Here is a 21,497-nt window from a genome sequence, read left to right on the forward strand (position 1 = left end):
GATACTGCAAGGCAATATAATCAGTATATGTCCAATAAATCATTTTAGTAATGTAAAATTTTGAAGGAGTCAGTGAACACTTACTCAAGAAGCCTTGATACACATCTCCCTTTCTTCCTTAAATCAGATATTAAATCCAGTTGTCATAATAAAATGGCTCAAACAGGAAGCAAATTTTTATGTGTCATTTATAGATGAACCTCAGGTACTTTTATCTTAATATGGGCATTTAGCTTCCATTTTATCCTCAATTCAAACCACAAAGTGTAAAAACAAAACCAAACACACCCCTCCATACCCTGAGAAATAGCTAGGAGCTGGGATTCTTGAAATACACTTAAGAGCCATCAGCATCTAGCTCTTTAGAAGAAAAAAAATTAAAAAAATGGCAGAAATACAAAATCCCATCCTAGAACATGGCTGTATTTAGTAAGGGAGAAGTACATATTTTTTATTTGCTTTCAGTGATCATTAAATGCTAAAGTTTCGTTTCTCAATGGAAGTAATACATGCATACTGAAAATCTGGTAGTTAAAGGGATCTGCTGCTACAGGATTCACTTAGCTGCTTATCTGCAGTAAACGTGTGCATGGAACTCTGTGCTTCTCTGTGATTCCACTGGCTGAAATCAGATCACAGCATATTATTTTCACAGCATTTTATTTAAACATGGGAGTTTAAATTAGCATAAATCTTTCTTTTTGTAGTAGAACACCTGAAATCTGGTTAAATAAAAACTTTCCAGAAAAATTCCTTGTAAAAGGAAAAAAATAATTTATTTAATGGCTTGATAAATGAATATTAATAATTTAATCCCATATAAGTTTTCTCTAGATTTAGCAGAAGTCAGCATGCTTTGACAGAAGATACAACTATACTATAGAAGATTTTTTTTTATTTAGTCTTAGGTATATGCTTACTACCTAAATTAAAACAAGCCGTGGGGGGGGAGAGGGGGAAGGAGGAGGAATCAGGTCTGTATTTTTTCATTCAACATTACATTTTTCATGAGTGGTATTTTAAACCCGTAAGAGCTTAGTCATCTGTACAATCCACAATTTCTGTATTAATCTTATGTTCACTGTTTCTGTTGGAACCCAAATAACAGTACTGTACAACTGTCCTTCCTGAAAGCAATTCCTCTTCTGTATTCTTGTATTCTACAAATTCTTCTAAAATACCATGGTGCTCTCCTTCTCTTCCTCCAAAAGAAACCCACTAAGGATAAAATCAAATCAATCAATCAATCAGCTTTTTCCTCCTAATACAGCTAGTGAATTATTTAGCCGATAGATTACTTGCTGAAAATATTCCTCAAGGCTGAAACTTTTAAATCTGAACTGAATTTAACACAAATAGTTTTGACTTAGTATCACTTTACAGGAAGATTCCTAAGCCTAGTGAAGGTAAACAACCATACCCTTTTATCTCCTTTTCTGTTACCCCAGCAGCTCAAAGGTAAAGATTTAAGACTTTTAAATCTCAGCTTTAATATGTAGGGAACTATAGGTTCAATTCCTACTCAGCCATGAATGGGAAAGCACCAACCATCATGTTCTCAATCTTCGGAGTTATTTTACTTCCAGTGGAATATCTTAAATGGTCATTCTGGCAGAGAGTAACATTAGATTATGCCTAAATACTTCCACTTCTGAGGTTAGTGCATAAAACCACATTTAAGATTGTTCGTCCCTAACTGCCCATCATTTTCCCTCGTTTATTTTGTCAAAGCATTCATGAGTGGAAAATAATTTTTTCCAGAGTCAGTGCTTGATCTGACCTGAAATATTATATATGATACTCTTTGTCCCTGAAGTAAAACAGCTATTAACTTGCAAATTCCTAGCTTGTTCTTTAAAAATCAAAACTATTGGTAATGCAATAATGCACAAAGAACCCGATTTCTATATTTAAGTGTTCCATCTACCCCTTGCCTTTTTCTAAGTAGGTTCTTAAGTTTTATGTCTGAAATTTTAGCACAAAACAGAAACCTCACTAACACAAACACAGCTGTTCTACAGCAAGAGTCTCAGGAAACTTAATCCCCATTGTGCAGGCTGCAGCACACGCAGAGTGACACCAGGATTCCTCCCTCCCAGGAATGACAGGGTCCTCTATTGAAATGCATCCCTCTCCCAGAAGGGAGAGTAGGTGACAAATACAGAGACCACTCTATTAGTTTGGAAGGCAGACAGGGAAAAACAAGGCTAAATAAATGAGAAAGCAAGTTTTACAGATCCAGTTTTACAAATAATGTGGTAATGCTAATTCATACCAATGTTGGTATTATTCAAAATAAGAATATCAGTTACATTACTGATCTCAGTACGTTTACATTTCTAAGGCAGAAATGAAAGGTGATGTTCGGACAAAGAGGCATGGATTTTTACAAAGCATTCAATTTTTGTCCAAGAGCAGAACTTTCTACTTACTGGCCTTCTGTTAACTTTGTATTATGTTACAGATGGACTGTCTTCAGGTTGAACTATACTCTCAGAGAACACTGTTGACAGGCTATCCATTCTCCTGAGTAAATCTGAAAATATTGTCCGACACCCACATAGGAACTGGGATTATAGCAAATTTCTCATTGACTATATTGCATTGATTTGAGTATTTTACTACTATGAGATACAAAATGTACATTTCACATTTAGGCTTTTAAGATGACCTTTTTTGTCCTCAAAGTAAATACTGTTACACGTACTTGTATCAGTGTGCTAGGAATTGACCACAAGACCAAAGGAAGACTAGCCAAAGAAGTCCTATTAACATCAATCACTATTTCTGAACTGAGTTCATCTTAATTAGTATAAAAATGTAATAGAACAAAAATTATTTTTTCTTTGAATAACTGAGCATTTAAACTGATATAAAAAAACATTTTCACAGGATCCTGATGACACACACAGAGGTTTTGCTTGCTTAAGCTTTGAAATAGTGCTACGAGCAATGTCTCTCTCGGGGCAGGCAGTTTTTTAGTCTAGTAGGCTCAGTGTGAAACAGCTTCAGCCCAAAGGCTGTCTAATGATACTAGGATGACAGGCCTAACTTATCATACATGAACTATTACCTCGCAGACTCCCACTGAAAGTTGATTTAAATGAACTCACTAAAGGGCACAGTAAGAAGACCTCAGTTTAGTTAGTACAGCACATGAAGAAGCAAGATGTTACTTTTGCAGTGCTTGTGAGAAAGCACTGGAAGAGTTTACAGATAAATTTATTCTGAGTGATATACTTCATTATTACACTGATGTGTGACAAAATGGTTGATCATCTAATCAAATTAAAACTTTGCTATATTTTTTAATTAGATGACAGAAAAGCTAAAACGTAGAATTAAACTGAAAAAGTTTTGAACCTACTGAGACGTAATTTTACAATTTAAATACATCAATCAAGTAAACTTTACATATTTCAGGAGAAGCTAATTATTTTCTTTTAGAAATAAAATGATGAAGCATTAATGAGACTTCTCCAAAAATGCTTTACAGCATCTAACACATTGCTCGTAAACAGTTTCAAAGTCCTTTTCATTCCCCTAGAAAAGAACAAAGGAAAAAGAACATAAGAATAGCAATACTGGCTCAAACAAAAAATTTTTGCAAACTAGTTTCCCACTGTCAGAAATGGCAAATAACTGACATTAGACAGTAAGAAGCAGAAGAATAAGAACAGTACAAATACTTGGTGATAGTTTTTGCATATTTGTCCCTGATTTGAACTACTTGCAGCTCAGGAACTTTGAAAGCCAAACATTGTGACTTTGTACTCAACAGTCCTGGATGAACTTTCCTTCACATATTTCTTCCCTTCACTTTTTGAGCCCTTATAAGCCATTTATTTTTTTCTTTACATTCACAGTAACCTGTCATGCTGAGTTTCACAGTTTAATGAAGCACTGTGTGGAGAAAAAAACCCCTACAACCTCTTTTTCTTTTGAGCCCGCTTCCCACTAATACCATTTGATATTCTCTACTTCTTAGATAATGAACAGAAATTCCTTATTCACCTTTTCCCATGATATCAAAATTTTATAGAACACTACTGCATCTTCATCCACTTATCTTTCCTAAAGTGAAGAATCTTTATCTAATTGGTTGCTCTTGGCTGGTATTACTGAACTTCTTTGACCATCTCAGTCCATGTCTTTGTCTCTATCTTTCCTGATTACATCCTCTTTGCAAGGAGGCTGACCAACCAGGGCTTCACCCAGTATTGAAAATATAGGTGCACTGCATTATTTAAATTTAAATAACTATTATAAGCATAAAGACATGTTTTCTTTTCCTGTCCCAATAATTTATATTGTTTTGTTAAGTCATTAAAAAAAATATGTTTACACTTGGCTTTGTATAACAGATTATATGTCACATGTCAACTGTGGGATCTGGAAAGTTTATATACTAGACATACTCAACTTTTAATCAAGCCACCCAAAGAATTTCTTACATACATACATAGTATGGATCTTCAATGATAAGTTGTTTCTGTGGATCATAAGCTCCAAGTAGTTCAATTTTGGCCTTGCAGTCTTTAACTTGATTGCTTTTCCTTTTCAGATCTCTGTAAAAGAGAATAAAATTTTCCCCTAAGTTTTTCTTCAGAACATTTTTGGCATCAGCATGAGATGCTCATGACTGTTTCTAGAGAACACAGGAAAACAATATGCATCTGGACTCAGTCAATTCTATGTACTCTCTATGGTGCTGCTTATTTTCATTTGTTTCTTGTTGTATGTTGTTTTTTTTTTTAACTGAGCATGGAGGACATATACATAAACTTAATTCAGAGCATAAACAAGATGTCAGGCACTTGGCTAAGGCTTAACAGAACTTTTTAACAGTAAGTTCATCAAATTCTTTCTCAAATCAATCATTACTACTTTAAATATCCACCTTTAGCTTGTACTGAACAAAAATAATGAAAATTATCTAGATATTTTGCCAGAAGTATGAGTAAGCTTCTCCCATCTGTCCAAACCTGGTGTTTTAAATTGGTATGCTGCAAATTCTTTCAATGCTGCTCTAACTCATTTGAAGCCCTGCTACATTCAGTTAACAGAAAATGGTAAATTGGTGAGCAAGATCTGTCTTCCCTTTGACATACTATAACATTTCATCAGTTGTCATATCCTCTTTCTTCTACATGGCCTCCCATTGATAAAACATACTGGTTTTGAGATGGTATTTTCTCCATCTACTTACAAATGGCCGTCCATTATCCCAAATGCAGTTAAAATGTACCTTGCATCATCTTCAGATTAAAAGCAGCTCAGTACTGTGATTTTCACAATGCTGAACAGCCAGAACATATTCAATTCTTTTAATATTACACATCTTCATACCAAATCATTTTACTTACCCAGCATTAAAAAAAAAAGGCAAAAACCCCTATAAATACTTAGTCATAAGCATAATCAGTTTTAAGAACTTAAATTCTAATTATCAGTTAATTCTGGTTATGAAATTAATTTCAGACAGTTTAGAAATAGCAGTGAGGCCACAATATTGTTTTTCCTTGAACAAATATCAGGACCCCTCTATCAACTAAGAAGTTACTCCTTGAATTTACTGATTTTCAATAAATTCTCTAGCCTTTTATTATTAAAAAAAAATCTAATCATTTTCTTCGAGGCTTTTGGCATACCGCTTAATGAACAGGAGAGGGCCAGGCTGCTCTGGTACTAAGGAAAAGAGATGTCCCAAATCTTCCTTTTCTGATATGACAGGCACTCCATCAATACCTGGAATCAGCTTGTCCTCCTAGTTCTACAAATAGGCGTTCCCAGGGAAAATGGTTGATCTGGGTGCAAGTTTAAGGTGAAACTTAAGTGTAGCAGTAGCAACATCCCTACTGTAGTCGTGACGTTTCTTCTGCTCTGCAGCTCATATCATATAAATTGTTAATACAGAAGTAAGTTTCCATTTAAGAATTCAAGTGAAAATAGAAGTAAGTCTAGTCACGTCTTTGCCTGATGCACTGCAATCAAGCCAAGTGTTATATACCCTTCATTCATGCAGGCTGTGTAAGAGAGGTCATGCAACTTATTCTAGAAAATTCAACAAAATTATATCAGTTAAGTGGTACTGCTTCTAAAAGTCTTTACGTGCTACTAATAGGATTTTACTCGGGTTTTGGTTTGTTGTTGGTTGTGGTGTTTTGGTTTTGTTTTTTTTTTTTAAATACCTTTACAAGTAATAGTCTTTACAAGCACTTTGATACTTGCAGTTTATTAAAGCTCAGCCCCTTAACCCCAATCATCAAGATGTATGTAATTAAGTAGAAATTTTGCTAATGATACCCAAATTTTCACACTAGGCAGCTACTTCACCAAATCTTTCTAAAGCATGAATTGTCTCAAAGACGCACTTAAGTAGAACAATGCTAACAGTAACAAACAAGATTTGTGCCAGCTAACAACATTACTTATTTCAGAGATCACTCTATTTCTATTGAAAAAGAAAAAACCCCACACCATATTTAATCCCTTCCAAGTTTCTACAGTGTCTTTTAGATCCCATGCAATTAGAAAAACAGATTGTTTCGATCAACACAGTATGTCCTCATTCTTAACTATACAGGCATCAGCTGCAGATCTATAGCACAAAGCATACTAAATTTCCATGTCCTTAATCCTTGAGTGGCATGTATCACAGAAATAAACTCTTCAGTTCTAGCTCATTAAACTTAGTAGAAGTGAAGAATCTATCTATTATGATATCATTCACACACACACACACAAAAAAACAACCCACAAAACAAAACAACCCAAGACAAGCCAAGCAGTAAAACGTGACATCTGTCTTCAAAGTGACTTAAGAGACATCACTACAAGTAATCCATATGAATTTGTTCCATTTCTTCATACATTACCTTAGATTGCTCTCATCCATACAAAGTATATAATCAAAGGTCTGGAAATCATCTTTAGTAACCTAGAATTAAAAATATGTGCTTTAGCCTACAAACTGTGTTTGATTTATAAAAAGGGGGAAAAAAGTATTTTTTAATACATCAGAACCACAAACTTTAAAGAGATGCAGGTGGAAAGAATAAAACCATGTACCTTCGTCAACTTTTACAATAACTTAAAGCATTTTAAATATACTCTGCTATAATTATTTATCCATTTCTGCAAGTTTTCCACAAAAAAACCCAAGTTAGCTATTTTACCAATAATTTTTTTTTTTAATATCTCATGCATTAACTTAGAACATCATTACAAGTGACATTTCTAATGCTTTCCAATTACTAAAACTAAAGCAGGTTTCCCGTCATGGAAACCAGGCAATAAAAATGTAGACAAATTACTTTCTTGATAGGAAAACAAAAATGCATGTACCCTGGAATCAGTTGCAATACTTCCAAGCTAGAAATTTGTCACTACACAGCAAAAGATACCAAGTGAAATTCAAAGCTGAAGTATGATGTTATGAGTTACAATCTCTTAAAGACAAATGCATTCACAGTCTTTTAGGCCATGTAAGTTCAGAAAATTTATGGTATGATGTGAAAAAACCTGGGATCTATTGTACATCTTTCTACCATCATACCATCTGTTCTTTCTCTTTCCTGTAGCTTACTGACTCCTAAACATGAACATAAACTACATTCAGAGATCTGAGTTCAGAGTCAGGTAGGCAAACATTGCAGATAAACCACTATCTTAAGTACTAATGCTATCTGTATGGGAATAAGGATGGCTGCAGATTTTTACAAGTATAATTATATTTTAGTTTACATTTAAGACTTGGCTTCAGGTAAAATCTTCCCAGACCATGCCCACAACGCACAGGATGCTAGTATAAGATATCTGAACCAAGTGTCCATAATGAGGATGAATAAAGGGGATAAAATCTATGATGAGTTCACATTAAGACTGCATTTCATGCATAGTCCTATATGTAGTATCACAACCAAGAAACTTGCAAAGTTTGTTCAGTACAGGTTTTTCTGGCAGGCGACTCTTGGAAGGATGAGCTAAAGAAGTGAGTAAGCAAGTGAACGGACAAAAAGGCAAAATACATTATCCTCTAAGTCAGAGTTTTAAATTGTAAAAATTATTTACACATTTTAAAAAAAAACAGGTTTAGATGGCAAAAAAACCACTTATTTTTGTTCAAACAGCAAATAGATACTGATTAAGCTCCTGTAACAGGGAGTAAGAAAAGACCTACAGAAATTATCACCAGACTAAAGTCATAAATGAAATATTCCACATAAGGAGAACTGAAGGGGTGAGATATGTGGGGGGGAGCATTTGAAAAGAAAGGGTTAATGGTGAAAACTAATGCAGACTTGTTTATTTTCACTGTAAAAATATTTGCTGTATTCATGCAGTGCCTTTGACCTACAAAAATATTTTTGCAGTGGAAATAGCTCTGTTTTCCTGGCAACTCTAAGCAGTACCTCTACAAGCTGCTTCTGACTGCTCTACACAGCTAAACACTGGCCCCTGTGAAAATACGTGGGCATAGATTTCTTTGTAGTGCAGACATATGTAAGAATAAAAACTAGTGAAAAGGAAAAACACACCTGCCACACTTCCCACACTCTCTGTATACTTGACAACTTGACAGTTATTACCCTATGAACCAGAAGCTTGTGGTCTTAAGCCCTACTGTAATATCAGATAGAAAAAGCTTAATTGAGCAAACTCTAGTGAACTGAAGATATTCCTCAAAACTATGAAAACTAGTATTTGGGGGGAAGAAATTGAGGACATAAAAATTTATGTACATTTTGAGAAGAGTAGCGGAGAGCTCAAGAAGTTGCCTTTGGATGGAACTACACAGACAACAATAACTTTACATTAAAAAAATAGCATATAACCATTATTAAAGACCATCAATGGAGAAACACATGATCACTCAAATTTATTTGTTAAACATTTCCCTTTGTTTACAGAAGGGAAATCTCCTTTTCTGTGTCTAAAAACCAAAGACAGGCAGTAGTCCTCAAATTTATTCAGTTGTGAAACAGTGTTTTAATACAGCCTTCCTCTAATCTCAATTTCGCATTTAAGACAAATGCACGGTATGAGTCATACAGAAATCAATTTTGGCCTCAGCATGAATAAAAGTGAAACTGATTAATACCTATCTGTTTTATGCATGAAGACTAAGAGCTTAGAGAATTTCTGCAGGTGCATAAACATACAGCAACCTACCATCAACTAAAATGTTAACAAACTCTTTATTTTATATATAAAGATATACACTTATTTTTATACTTCAGTTTTCACTTAAAATTCACTTAAACGATCACTGTATACAATGGTAGGATGTAACCAATTTAACATTCTCTCTTACATAAATCATTCTTGTAGCATTTATATCAGTTTTGAATAAAAAAAGGTACAATCCATGATTATCATAATTATGCACAAAATTACATGAAAGAAAGTGCCTTTCACTGGGTGGGTAACAGTTTTCCACAGGAGCGAAGAGGATAATTGCATGAGGTAGTCATCTTATGACAGCATTTTGAAGGCAACAGAAGATAAATCCCTTCTCTCTATTTCTGCAGCTTCTGTATTAAATCCTCCTTAATCTGTTCTGAAACAAGTCACACACAAAATTCTATCCTTGAGTTTGTCTCTAATAGTGAAACAAATACACTTCTACTTGTACTAATGTGACTACTCTGAAAAGTCTTATTCTACACTGTACAGTCTCTTTCCAGAAGTACTACGAGACCCTATCAGGTCCACAGTTTAGAGAATCAGCAGAGAACATTTGACAAAGTCTGAAAAAAACTGGAGTTACATAGTTAACATCCAGTGTAAAATGAACAGTTACCTGTAGTTCTAGGATTTGAAAATTTTCTTTATAAAAGAAACTGCTTGTACCAGGATGTTTTAGACAAATTTTCATCCTGTTAGTCTTCCATTTTATTGTCTCATTCTTGTTAATTTTCTCTCCCTGTATATGTAACATTTTAGGCTCTTCTGCTTTAAACATCCCTTAATTTGTCAGAATGTATTAGCAAATGTCTTCATTAAAGTGTTTTCATTCTCCCTCTGCCAAAGAAGGCTATATAGATTTGTTTCAGGGCAGAGGAACAACTGGTTTTGGATGCTTTGCTTTAGTTTAGCTGCTCATAAACCACTCCAGTAAATACCCAAGAACAGTTCTCAAGTTTCCAAGGCTTATCTTTTAAGAATACCAACATGTTACACTACTGCGACTGAAACACTGACTGATTAGTTTCAGTACCATTTAGATTGTACAATGATAAATAATGCTGTTTGTAAGCACTGATGAATAGTAAATCCAGAACTTGTAACAGGAAAAGATCACAATAGACCTTTTCTAGTAATTATTTTAATAGTAAAACACTGAAAAATCTAAACCAATGTTGTGCTCAATCCTGTTTGTTTTATTATATAATGGAGATTAGCATCAGGAGAGGTCGGCAGAGGGCAATTGACTAATTGAGGAAATTTATTTTAAAAAGTTAAAAAACTAAACATGTAGTCTTTGAAAGTGAAGAAAGTAAATATGACCTCAGCAAGGTCTAGTAAAATTCTGAAGGGAACAGAAATGGAAGATAGTAACAAGACTACCTGATCTTTTTGTCAGTACAAGAACTAGTAGCATAAACTCAAGCTAAGTAAAGGTCAAGCCCTAAAGGAATATCTTATGTCCAGAGAATAGCTAACTGAAGTAAGTTATGTGCATCTATTTGAGTGTCTGAATGATTTTAATAGATGCAGACACATTTATTTCCGATCTCTCTGGAATGCAGGATGGAAATACACGTTCTTTTGTTAATGAAAGCTGAGATGAGTTTTGGTAAAACTTAGAGGATTTCACAAAGTGACAAACCTGTCTTTGACTTAAGAATGTTTCAAGGGTACATTTTCCTTTGAAGTAACTGTGCTACTAATCTTGGGTTTGAGTGCTTTCATTCTAATTTAGCACTCTAAATTTTTTTAAAAGATCTTCATGCAAGAGTAGAAGCTTTTTGTGATGGATGAACAGGTATTCTACTTCTTTTTGGACCTGCTAAATAAAAATACAATTCCTTGCTGAAAGAAGCATCACAGATTACTAGAGTAAGTCCATTTTAAAAAAGCATTAAAAAAATGTTTCAGAAAACTGCCCAAAATACTAAACATTTGAAAGTAGGATTCTTCTATAATGCAGAAACTGCTCCAATGCTTCCAATGAAGCTCAGTAACAAGAAACTCACTGACCTCAACTAGAAGAGTTAGGCCACTTTGGAGTCCTTTGAAAAACTGCACATGATATTTATTACTTGATGCTTAACATGCATTAGTCAAACGACTTCTGTGACTGTAGTGGTTAGGGCTAAACAAAGCATGGGTATGAATACGAAAGAAAAATATACTCTCTTCTACCTGCCGTGCTTTGTGTGCTGTCTCAATGCCATGATTTCTTAGACAGCTTAAAGCCCTTGCATCTGGGGAGCGCCCCACGTTCCAGTCTGAAACAGCAGCACTGTCTGTCATCCACTGTAACAACAAAACAAATACATACACACATTTAAAGGAAATTAAAATACAGTACCTGCCTCGCAATATGATTCATGGTAATGCCATGCTTCTTCATGCAAGTCTGTCCTCGATAGTCAGGAGGGCTTCCTATTTCATAGGCAGATGTCGCTGCACTGTCTATCCTCCACTACAGAAAAAAAATTTATATTTTTATGTTTCCTTTCTCACTGCTTATATTTCTACTAACTGGCTATGAGACAGTTATTTCTTAGGCAGGAACAGAAATAAATAGCTTACCTTATTTTCAACTTTTTCATCAGTTACAAGTTTTCTAAAAACTGCTTCAGCTATTGGAGAGCGACAAATGTTTCCTATAGAAACAGGAGATTAAAGTGAAACTTCAGATTATTTAAAACAAAAAATCAGTAATTGTGTGGATTTGTCAGCACAGACCAGATTAAAGATTTTTATTTACTCTAGGTAGAACGCGGACTGCTTATGTTATTATAACCCAAGAGATTCTGCAAAGGTGGAAACCCAGAGTCCTGCACCTGGGTTGAGGCAATCTCCAGTATCAATACAGGCTGGGGGATGAAGAGATTGAGAGCAGCCCTGCATAGGAGGACTTGGGTATATCGGTGGGTGAAAAATTGGATATGAGCTGGCAGCGTGCACTTGCAGTCCAGAAAACCAACTGTATCTTGGGCTGCATCAAAAGACGCGTGACCAGCAGGTCAAGGGAGGTGATTCTGCCCCTCTGCTCCGCTCAGGTGAGAGCCCACCCGGAGTACTGCATCCAGCCCTGGGGTCCCCAGCACAAGAAAGACGTGGACCTGTTAGAGTGGGTCCATAGGAGGGCCACAAATATGGTCAGAGGGCTGGAACACCTCTGACTGAGAATTGGAGTTGCGCAGCATGGAGAAGAGAAGGACTGGGGAGATCTTATTGTGGCTGTTCTATATATAAAGGGGGCTGTAGTGACAGGACAAGGGACAACGGTTTTAAACTGAAAGAGGTTACATTTATATTGGACATAGGAAGAAATTTTGTTACAACGAGGGTGGTAAGGCACTGGAACAGGTTGCCGAGAGATGTTGTGGATGCCCCATCCCTGGCAGTGTTCAAGGCCAGGCTGGATGGGGATTTGAGCAACCTGGGCTAGTGGAAGGTGTCCCTGCCCATGGCAGGGGGGTTGGACTAGATGGTCTTTGAAGGTCCTTTCCCACCCAAATCATTCTATGATTCTATACTATCCATCAGTCTCTTGAAATGCATATCATTATATGAAAATATAACTTGTTAAAATAAATAGGAGGAATATTGTGTAAGCAGATTGCTCTTTTCTTCCCCTCCACAAAGAATCCATCATCACAAAAAAGAGGCAAAATACAGAATTTATATGGCAGCAAATCATCTTTATCTTCAAATCTTCCTACACACCGGCAAATTTCAACTAACGCTTTACTGGAGAATCATGAATATTTGCCTGCAGTAGTTACACTACTACCTATTTGTTAACAAAAACTTTTGGACAATTCCAAAACACAGCCACCACCACTGTGGAATCCATGTAGTGAAATGGCTGAACAACCTGTAGTAGAAAAGCTCCTGATCACTGAAGTGAAGTCACTGCAGGTCAAACTGAGCCCTCCTCAAGAGCAGCTTCCAGATACCAATTCCAGCCCCCTCAAGAGAAATCAATTACACAAGCTCTAAAAACACCTCAGGAAAATAAATTTGCCATTTTTTTTTTTGGGGGGGTCCAAAATATGGAGGATTAGGAACAAAACATAACTGAATGCAAAGCTGAAGTGCTGCCAATCAGCCAACAGTTAAGGTACTTAATTATATAAATATGTAATCTGTCTTCCCTTCCAGTGGCCTCCAATTGCTCTAGCCACTTGATCTGACCTTATTTTCAATAAGAACCTATTTCAACAATGAAATAGTGCCCTGTTAAAAACTAGAAATAATGGATCTACAGCATTTATGCTCCACTGCTGAAGATGTAACTAAGTTAACCATTTAAGGTAGACCTCTCAAACTTACAGGCAAAAATACATATTCTTTGAAAAAGAATGAAATGTCTCAACAACAATAAAAAGTCTATTCAGCTATTATTTTAATTCTTTCTACCTTTTCATCTTTCAGAAATTCTGAGTAACTAGATGGATATTCACAATATTTGATGTGTCACCCAGATGCACAATAAATCATACAAACAAATCTTCACTTTCCATCAAAGAGAATGTATGACTTTGCTATCTCTGACTTTTGAACAGATAAGTATAAAATATCACAAATGGCAACACTCATTTCTATACCTTTAAATAAATCACTCTTCTACTACTGATTAAATTATTTCCAAATCTCAAACAGAAAAAAAAAAATGAAATGCCCATGAACAAAGCTAAGTTTCCAGCAGCAAAAAGAAATTTTCAGATCAAGCACTTAGCCTCATTTTCATGCCTATATTTTCAAACAAAATATCAAGGTAGATACTTCACTGCTAAAGAGAAAGAAGCTACTATGATCTGGGCATTTAGTAACTTCCTGTCAATCATACCAACTATAAAAAAAACCCACAACAACAAAGTGGGAAGTGAACCACTGAAGTAATACAAATTTGCTGTCAAAGTTTGAGAGAACATCAAATTGCTAAAGGACGTGGCTAACCATTGAGAAATTCATGTTGCTGAAACATTAAGTGAATTTTGATAGCAGTAGATCTTCTCCCAGGAGAAAGCATACATTTCCTTTGTTTGAACTAGTTTATTCCAAGCAGAGAAACTAAATTGGTCTTGGAAGAAAAATATAGCATGAAAAAGTTGGTTTTATTTATTAAGTAAGTGAGAAAACAGGTTAGGGCTTATTAATTATAAAAATGTTAAAGAATATGCTAATAAATTAAAAAAATAAATCTCACTTCTTTAATTGAGTAAGCCAGTTGGGCAATAAACAATGTAATTTTAATAGGAAACAGAGGGAACATGATAACATACAGCATAAGACAGAAAAAAACCTTCATAATCAGTGAGCCCAATCCTTTGATACTGCAGGCATATACAGCATCACTTCTCTTAAAAACACATCCAGCTCTCTTTTAAAAAGCATCATCTATCTTAAAAGGCTATTTCAGATACTCATTTCCTGTGGCAGCTTGAAACCTTCCAGTTCTCACTTTATTCTTGGAAGTCTATGCTCATCTGATCTTGGTTAACATCACTCTCTATCTTAAAAACCTTTCTTTCCTTCAACAGATACAGAACCCTTGTCAAGCATAGCTGTGCTAAACTAAACAAACCAAGCTCTCAGTCTGCTCATGAAATGAACTGACCCTTATCTAATCACTCCAGTTAAGCCAGCTCTGCACTTGTTCTAATTTGAATTTATTTTTCTTGAATACTGACAAATAAAACCACAGACCACACTGCAGGAAAAGATTTCACCAACTTGTTTTATAAAAGAAAAAAAAAAAGTCTGATATACTTACTTAGCTCTTTTGAAAATAACCTGAGATAACTTCTACAATCACATTTGACTCCTTCACGAGTATCAAATTTGCGATCATAATCCCCCACTTCTAATTTGTCCATTCCCTCTCTTTCTGTGTTGCTCTGACTTAAAAATTAATGTCTTCCATGATGACACATTCCAGATATTACCGGAGGTATTAACGGTATTACAGAACTGCAATCACCATTCAAATCTATTCTTGGGGACTATGAACAGAATCCCAGAACTGACTTAATAGAAACTCTTTTCTCCACATACTCTGCAATATTATTTTCATCCTAACCAACTCTGTTTACCCATGCTACTCCTTGCAACTGTTATCATTCATCTCATCGTTAATGTAAAGCCTGATCTCATCTCACTGACATATGCAAACTTCCATCCTTGTTTTCCAGTCATTGTCCCTTTCCCATGATATTTTCTATCCATTTCATATCCAGTTTTACATCCCACATCTGTCTTTCCAGGCTTTGTTGAGGTCCCTAACAGATGCACAGTATTTCCTAAGTTATGGATTGACAGCCACAATTGGGGAATATCTCACAAAAAGATTAATAGGGAGATTACCTTCCTCCTTGGACTTGAACCATATTTTCCTTAAATGTTACCAACACCTTATATTTGCTACCTATCCTCCTCTGTTGTATTTCTGACTGATCTAATCATGCTCTTTTTATGTAGAAGATAACAGTACTAAAGTTCTCTGAATCTCCATCTTCTCCCTTCTTTTTTAAATTTCAAGCTCTTAAAGTTGTAGTAACATTTTCAATCATAAAAAACTAGTACCCAAGGTACCCAGACACAGTCCATCCATCGAAATAAATCCTACAAACATCTCCAAATATGATGATTCAAGGTTAAGAGACTTAAATTTCAATCACAGAATCAGTACAGGAACCATCTGCTGATCACTTTTATGGAATCATGTTTTCTCACTCATTTTCTATAAACAAGGACTCCAGTGACGGTTATCCAAGCCAATGCTTAAGTTTTTCAGTTCTTACTCCAGTCTCTGCATTAATCTTTCACCCATTCCCATACAGAAATGGAAGCATTGCTTCTACTGACAGGAAAGACAACTTGAATCCATTTCATGCTCAGGTCCATAACGCATCTCTAGGTAATACCGATCTAATCATCTATTCTCTCAATCATTTTTGTATCTTCATTGTTCCTTATTCAGCTCTCTCACTCTTTCAGACCTTCCCTAAATGCAGATAAATGCTTTTATCTTCTTCCTTTGTTTTTCTGTCTGCTTGTAACAGAATGTGGTAGGTTGACCCTGGCTAGATGCCAGGTGCCCACCAAAGCTGTTCTATCACTCCCCCTCCTCAACTGGACAGGGGAGAGAAAATATAACAAAGGGCTCGTGGGTCGAGATAAGGACAGGGAGAGATCACTCAACCAATTACCATCATGGGCAAAATAGACTAAACTTGGGGAAAATTAACTTAATTTATTGCCAATCAAACCAGAGTAGGGTAATAAGAAATAAAACCAAATCTTAAAACACCTTCCCCCCACCCCTCCCTTCTTCCCAGGCACAGCTTCACTTGCGGATTCTCTACCTACCCCCCCCTCCAGTGGCACAGGGGGAGGGGGAATAGGAGTTATGGTCAGTTCATCACACGCTGTCTCTACCGCTTCTTCCTCCTCAGGGGCAGGACTCATCACACTCTTCCCCTGCTCCAGTGTGGAGTCCTTCCCACGGGCTGCAGTTCTTCATGAACTGCTCCAGCATGGGTCCCCTGCAGGGTCACAAGTCCTGCCAGCAAACCTGCTCCAGTGTGGGCTCCTCTCTCCACGGGGCCACAGGTCCTGCCAGGAGCCTGCTCCAGTGCGGGCTTCCCGCGGGGTCACAGCCTCCTTCGGGCATCCCCCTGCTCCGGTGTGGGGTCCTCCCCGGGCTGCAGGTGGAGATCTGCTCCCCCATGGACCTCCCTGGGCTGCAGGGGGACAGCCTGCCTCACCATGGTCTTCCCCACGGGCTGCAGGGGAATCTCTGCTCCGGCGCATGGAGCATCTCCTCCCCTTCCTTCTTCAATGTCCTGGGGGTCTGCAGGGTTATTTCTCTCACATATTCTCACTCCTCTCTCCCAGTTGCTGTTGTGCAACTTTTTTCATCTTCTTAAATCTGTTCTCCCAGAATCACTACCACCATCACTGATGGGCTCAGCCTTGGCCAGCTGGCATTGGCTCCATCACATATGGGGGAAGCTTCTAGCAGCTTCTCACAGAAGCCACCCCTGTAACCCTCCCACTACCAAAACCTTGCCACACAAACCCAATACAGGATCATCCATCAGGTCCCCTTCATAAGTGAGTGTTTAAAACTCACTACTCACTTTATTCCACTCCTTACCCAGATTCCTGTCTGAACTTCATCATGAGTCCTAGATCTTTCCAGTTAAGTCTATCTTGTCACTCTCAGCATTCAGGTAGCTTTGTAAGGAACCATTCAAGGCTCTGATTTTAGTCCAGATTCCCTGGCCTTTCACTTCACAGTCAATTTCATTGAATACTTACACTCTTTATCTGAAAAACCTAAGTATATAGCTACCTAAATGATATCATCTAACTTCCATACATCCCTCCACTACCAACACACAGTGAGATTTCTCTCAGAAATCGAATATTAGCATATGTGTGTGTATATATTTCTAAGCAGAACTCAATTTTTGCTCAAGATCTCTTAACACTTTTTAAGCGTAGATCTTATAATCTTATTTTCCAAATTTTTTTATTTTTGCTTTTACAACCATGCTTTCAACTCTCTAGTACTTCTGCATCATTCTGAAACAGATTAAATAAGGCATTGTAGTCTTACAGCTAGCTTACCAATGCTGCACAGAATAAAGGTACTTTCCTTACATTTATCTAACATTCTCTTCTTTATCCAAAAAATGGCATTATTTCTTTTTGTCATCTTGCTAAGAACCCTCATTACAGAAGTTTTCCATGACTTCTTCAATGCCTTATCCAACCTATTGCTTTCCGATTCTGCTGCTATAAATGGCATTTTGCCCCATGAAACCTTGTATTTGGCTATATCTAAATGCATATAATGGATTGTGACAACTGAACTAGGAAACTCAAGTCTCTCCGTAAACTAATTTCCTCATACCCAATAATTAATTGTCATTTTAGAAATTATTTTATGCAGTCTAAATCTCTGATGGCAATACTCATAGTCAGTGCTTCACAGCAAGCTTCAATTTTCTGAGGACCCAGCCAAAACCACTTTGCTTATTGTTCACCTGTCTTACAACTGTTCCTCCACACATGGAGATCAGTAAGCCAATGCCTAGTCTAAGATGCCCATGCAGCTTGTTATCTTACAGTGAACAAGTCATCAGAAAGAAAGAGGCTGACTTATGTAACACAGTATCATATTAAGCTCATTTCTGGAGCTCAGCCATTAATTAGATGAACTACGTAGGTGTAAAAAGAGCAAACTGCATTTTGGTTCACCTCCAGTTTTAATTGTTTCTTTGCCTTAAATGAAAAAAAATTCTTGCCCAGTGCCTTTTCATATACTGTAATTACATATGTTGCTGGGTGCTTCATTTACTTTTCAGTGATGAGGAACCCTTATCATTAATGTAGTTATGCACATTAACTAGATTGATTTTGTTGTGTAATGAGTATCTTCTTATCTCATTACAAACAAAGAACACAGTCAACAGATATTTCAGTAATAGGTTTCTTTCAAAATAATGTAGAAAGAAATCTTTTTCATGAAGGCTTGTACTTTCAGTGATCAGCTCTCACTGAAAGCGGCAAACTTCAGAACTAATGTGCTTTATTAACCAGCACAGAATACTACAGATAAATGCAGTTCTAGAAATATGTTTAGTGCTCTTTTCAGCAATAACCATAGGTATTATTTCTAATAAAATTTAGGAACAAAAATCTATTAAGGCATAAGCATCACTCTTCAAGACTAATAAAATTAAGCAAGAAAAGCAGGAAGAAGAAACAAGCTGCCTTCAAAACTTAACTGAGAAGAGTACATATCTGACTGAAAAAAAGAAGTGCTTGTCATGTCAATTAGATTTTATGTCACACGCAACATACCATTATGGTTATTTTTTTATAACCCAGTAACACAGAAAAGGAAATGTAAAAGGTATTTACAACATCTGTTTAAAAAAATCCATCTCATTGAACATCAGTCCCAACTTGTTCACCCTTTCCTCAAACTTAGTAATTTCACTCCATACCTAAATTATTACATTGTCATCTACTAATAACAGTTCCTCAGAGACTCAACTGGATTAGGAACTTGTTACAGTGCAAATCACCATCACGGGCTTACCTATCACCCATAGATACATATGAATCATTTTGTGAAGATTACTACTGCCTTTAGAACATAGTGTTTGGAAAGAAGGATGCATATTTGTCCTGGTTTCAGCTGGGATAGAGTTAACTGTCTTCCTAGTAGCTGGTACAGTGCTATGTTTTGAGTTCACTATGAGAAGAATGTTGATAACACTGATGTTTTCAGTTGTTCCTAAGTAATGTTTAGACTATAGTCAAGGATTTTTCAGCTTCTCATGCCGAGCCAGCAAGAAAGCTGGAGGGGCACAAGAAGTTGGCACAGGACACAGCCAGGGCACCTGACCCAAACGGGCCAACGGTGTACTCCATACCATGTGACGTCCCATCCAGTATAGGAACTGGGAAGTGGGGACAGGGAATCGCTACTTGGGGACTAGCTGAGTGTTGGTCGGCGGGTGGTGAGCAATTGCCCTGCGCATCATTTGTACATTCCAATCCTTTTACTACTACTGTTGTCATTTTATTAGTGTTATCATTATTAGTTTCTTCTTTTCTGTTCTATTCAACCATTCTTATCTCAACCCAGTAGTTTTACTTCTTTTTCCCGATTTTCTCCCCCATCCCACTGGATGGGGGGGAGCGAGTGAGCGGCTGCGTGGTGCTTAGTTGCTGGCTGGGGTTAAACCACGACAATATTAATTAGATGTTTTAATACAAAAACATTTGTCTAGGCCACTGGATCCCAAACATACGGCAACTGATAATCCCTTACTGAAGGATGTTTTCCCTAAATTATGATTAGGGGCTGATTTTACTGTAAGGTAAACATCAGAACATATTTCACAAAATTAAGCTCTTGTTTTCCTATTCAATTAATTTGCATTTCTCCTATTACAACAGAAAAGCAGATAGCAAAAAACCCCCACATTAATCAATGCTTTTGTAACCAAACTGGCAAAATGCCAAGGATTGGCAGGGATCAACTCGCAGCACATAGGTAAGATTATAAGGGCTAGGAAGCAGATAATGTTAAAAGCCCTCCTAGATCAGAGAAAAGAGCCATCTAGCTTGTTATCCCCCAAAGGGATCAGAAGCAGATGCTTAGAGAAAGCATGTACAAAACGGGCCACAGCCCTGTAATCCATGTAGTCAGGTTAGCAATTTGTTGGTTGTGAAGATGCAGAAGATCATCTTGCTTATCAGTAATCAATTGTCCTAAGCTTCAGGAAAGCATCCAAACTCTTTCTGATCTCATTTACACTTCTGGTTTCCATGAGTTCTCACGACATGAAATGCACAACTTAAGCACATAGAATACCTTTTAAAAAATAAAATAAAAATTGTTTCCTAGCCCTTCATTTAGGTAGCCCTTCAAAAAGGTCACGGCCTTTTCATGATAGCCTTGATTTCATAGACCAACACCATCTCCACCTTCCACCAAGTTCTTTTTCTTACTTCAAGGCCTAACATATTTTCCCTCTTCTTACAGAGGCTGCTCCGTTAACTTCAGTCACGCTTGTCACCGTTTTCCCTCCCTTTTCAACGTGAACCGAAACCCGCCTCCCGGAGGTCGGGCTGCCGCCGTGCCTCCGGGGAGACTGGCGGGGGGCGGGGGGGATTCTCCATTCCCTCCCCGCTGGTCGAGAAGCTAAGCCCCGAGCAGCCCGTTTCGGAAGGCTACTCACAGCCACCGCTCTGGAGCAGCGGTCCTGGACCCAGCGGCCACGCTGGTTTATGCGCGGCTGCCTGTCCCGCACACAGCCTTCACCTCTACCCATGCTGGATTTCACGTGTTATTGCCCGCTGGTTGCCCCGAGCCACCACAAAGGCAAGCGATAAGGAGAGGGAGGCCGCCTCCCGCCTCCCCTCTCGGCCACCCGGGAAGGCAGACATCCACAGAGCCCTCCTCGGCCGGGACGCCTGCGGCGGCCGGGACGGGCCCACCCGCAACCCCGCCGGGCGGGACCGCTCCCCCAGCAGCGGCCCTCGCCTCGCCGCCCTCCCGACACCCCTGACCGAAGAGCGGCGGGAGGAGGACCCGCCTCTCCCCCGGCCCCGCTCACCCAGGCACACGAAGAGCACCGACTTCACCTCCCCCGCCGCCATCTTCGCTCGGGGCCGGCCGGCCAGGCACGCGGGAAGGGGACCTTCCCGCCTGTCGCGCCGCCTGCGCCTCGCTTTACGGCACCGGCCGTTACAGCCGGCTGCGGTTTTTGCCTGACTTGAGAAAA

At 37.8% G+C, this 21,497-nt stretch overlaps 1 protein-coding gene across 2 annotated transcripts; it reads right to left on the reverse strand.

Annotated features, from left to right (window-relative positions):
- Window positions 1-643: 643 nt before the first annotated feature.
- Window positions 644-21,458, reverse strand: ACP1 (acid phosphatase 1). Of its 2 annotated transcripts, none has more exons than XM_075049223.1 (6): window positions 21,330-21,458; window positions 11,764-11,837; window positions 11,540-11,653; window positions 6,879-6,940; window positions 4,463-4,568; window positions 644-3,543 (listed from the first exon to the last, which is right to left on the reverse strand). In XM_075049223.1, the coding sequence occupies exons 1-6, from the start codon at window positions 21,370-21,372 to the stop codon at window positions 3,466-3,468; spliced, it is 477 nt and encodes a 158-aa protein (XP_074905324.1). In that variant the 5' UTR covers window positions 21,373-21,458; the 3' UTR covers window positions 644-3,465. The 2 variants fall into 2 exon arrangements, with proteins under 2 accessions (XP_074905324.1, XP_074905325.1); XM_075049224.1 differs by lacking the exon at window positions 11,540-11,653 and adding an exon at window positions 11,371-11,484 and having other exon boundaries at window positions 21,330-21,450.
- Between the last annotated feature and the right edge of the window lie 39 nt (window positions 21,459-21,497).

This window comes from Buteo buteo, chromosome 17 (assembly GCF_964188355.1).
Source record: "Buteo buteo chromosome 17, bButBut1.hap1.1, whole genome shotgun sequence".
Taxonomy (NCBI): Eukaryota; Metazoa; Chordata; class Aves; order Accipitriformes; family Accipitridae; genus Buteo; species Buteo buteo.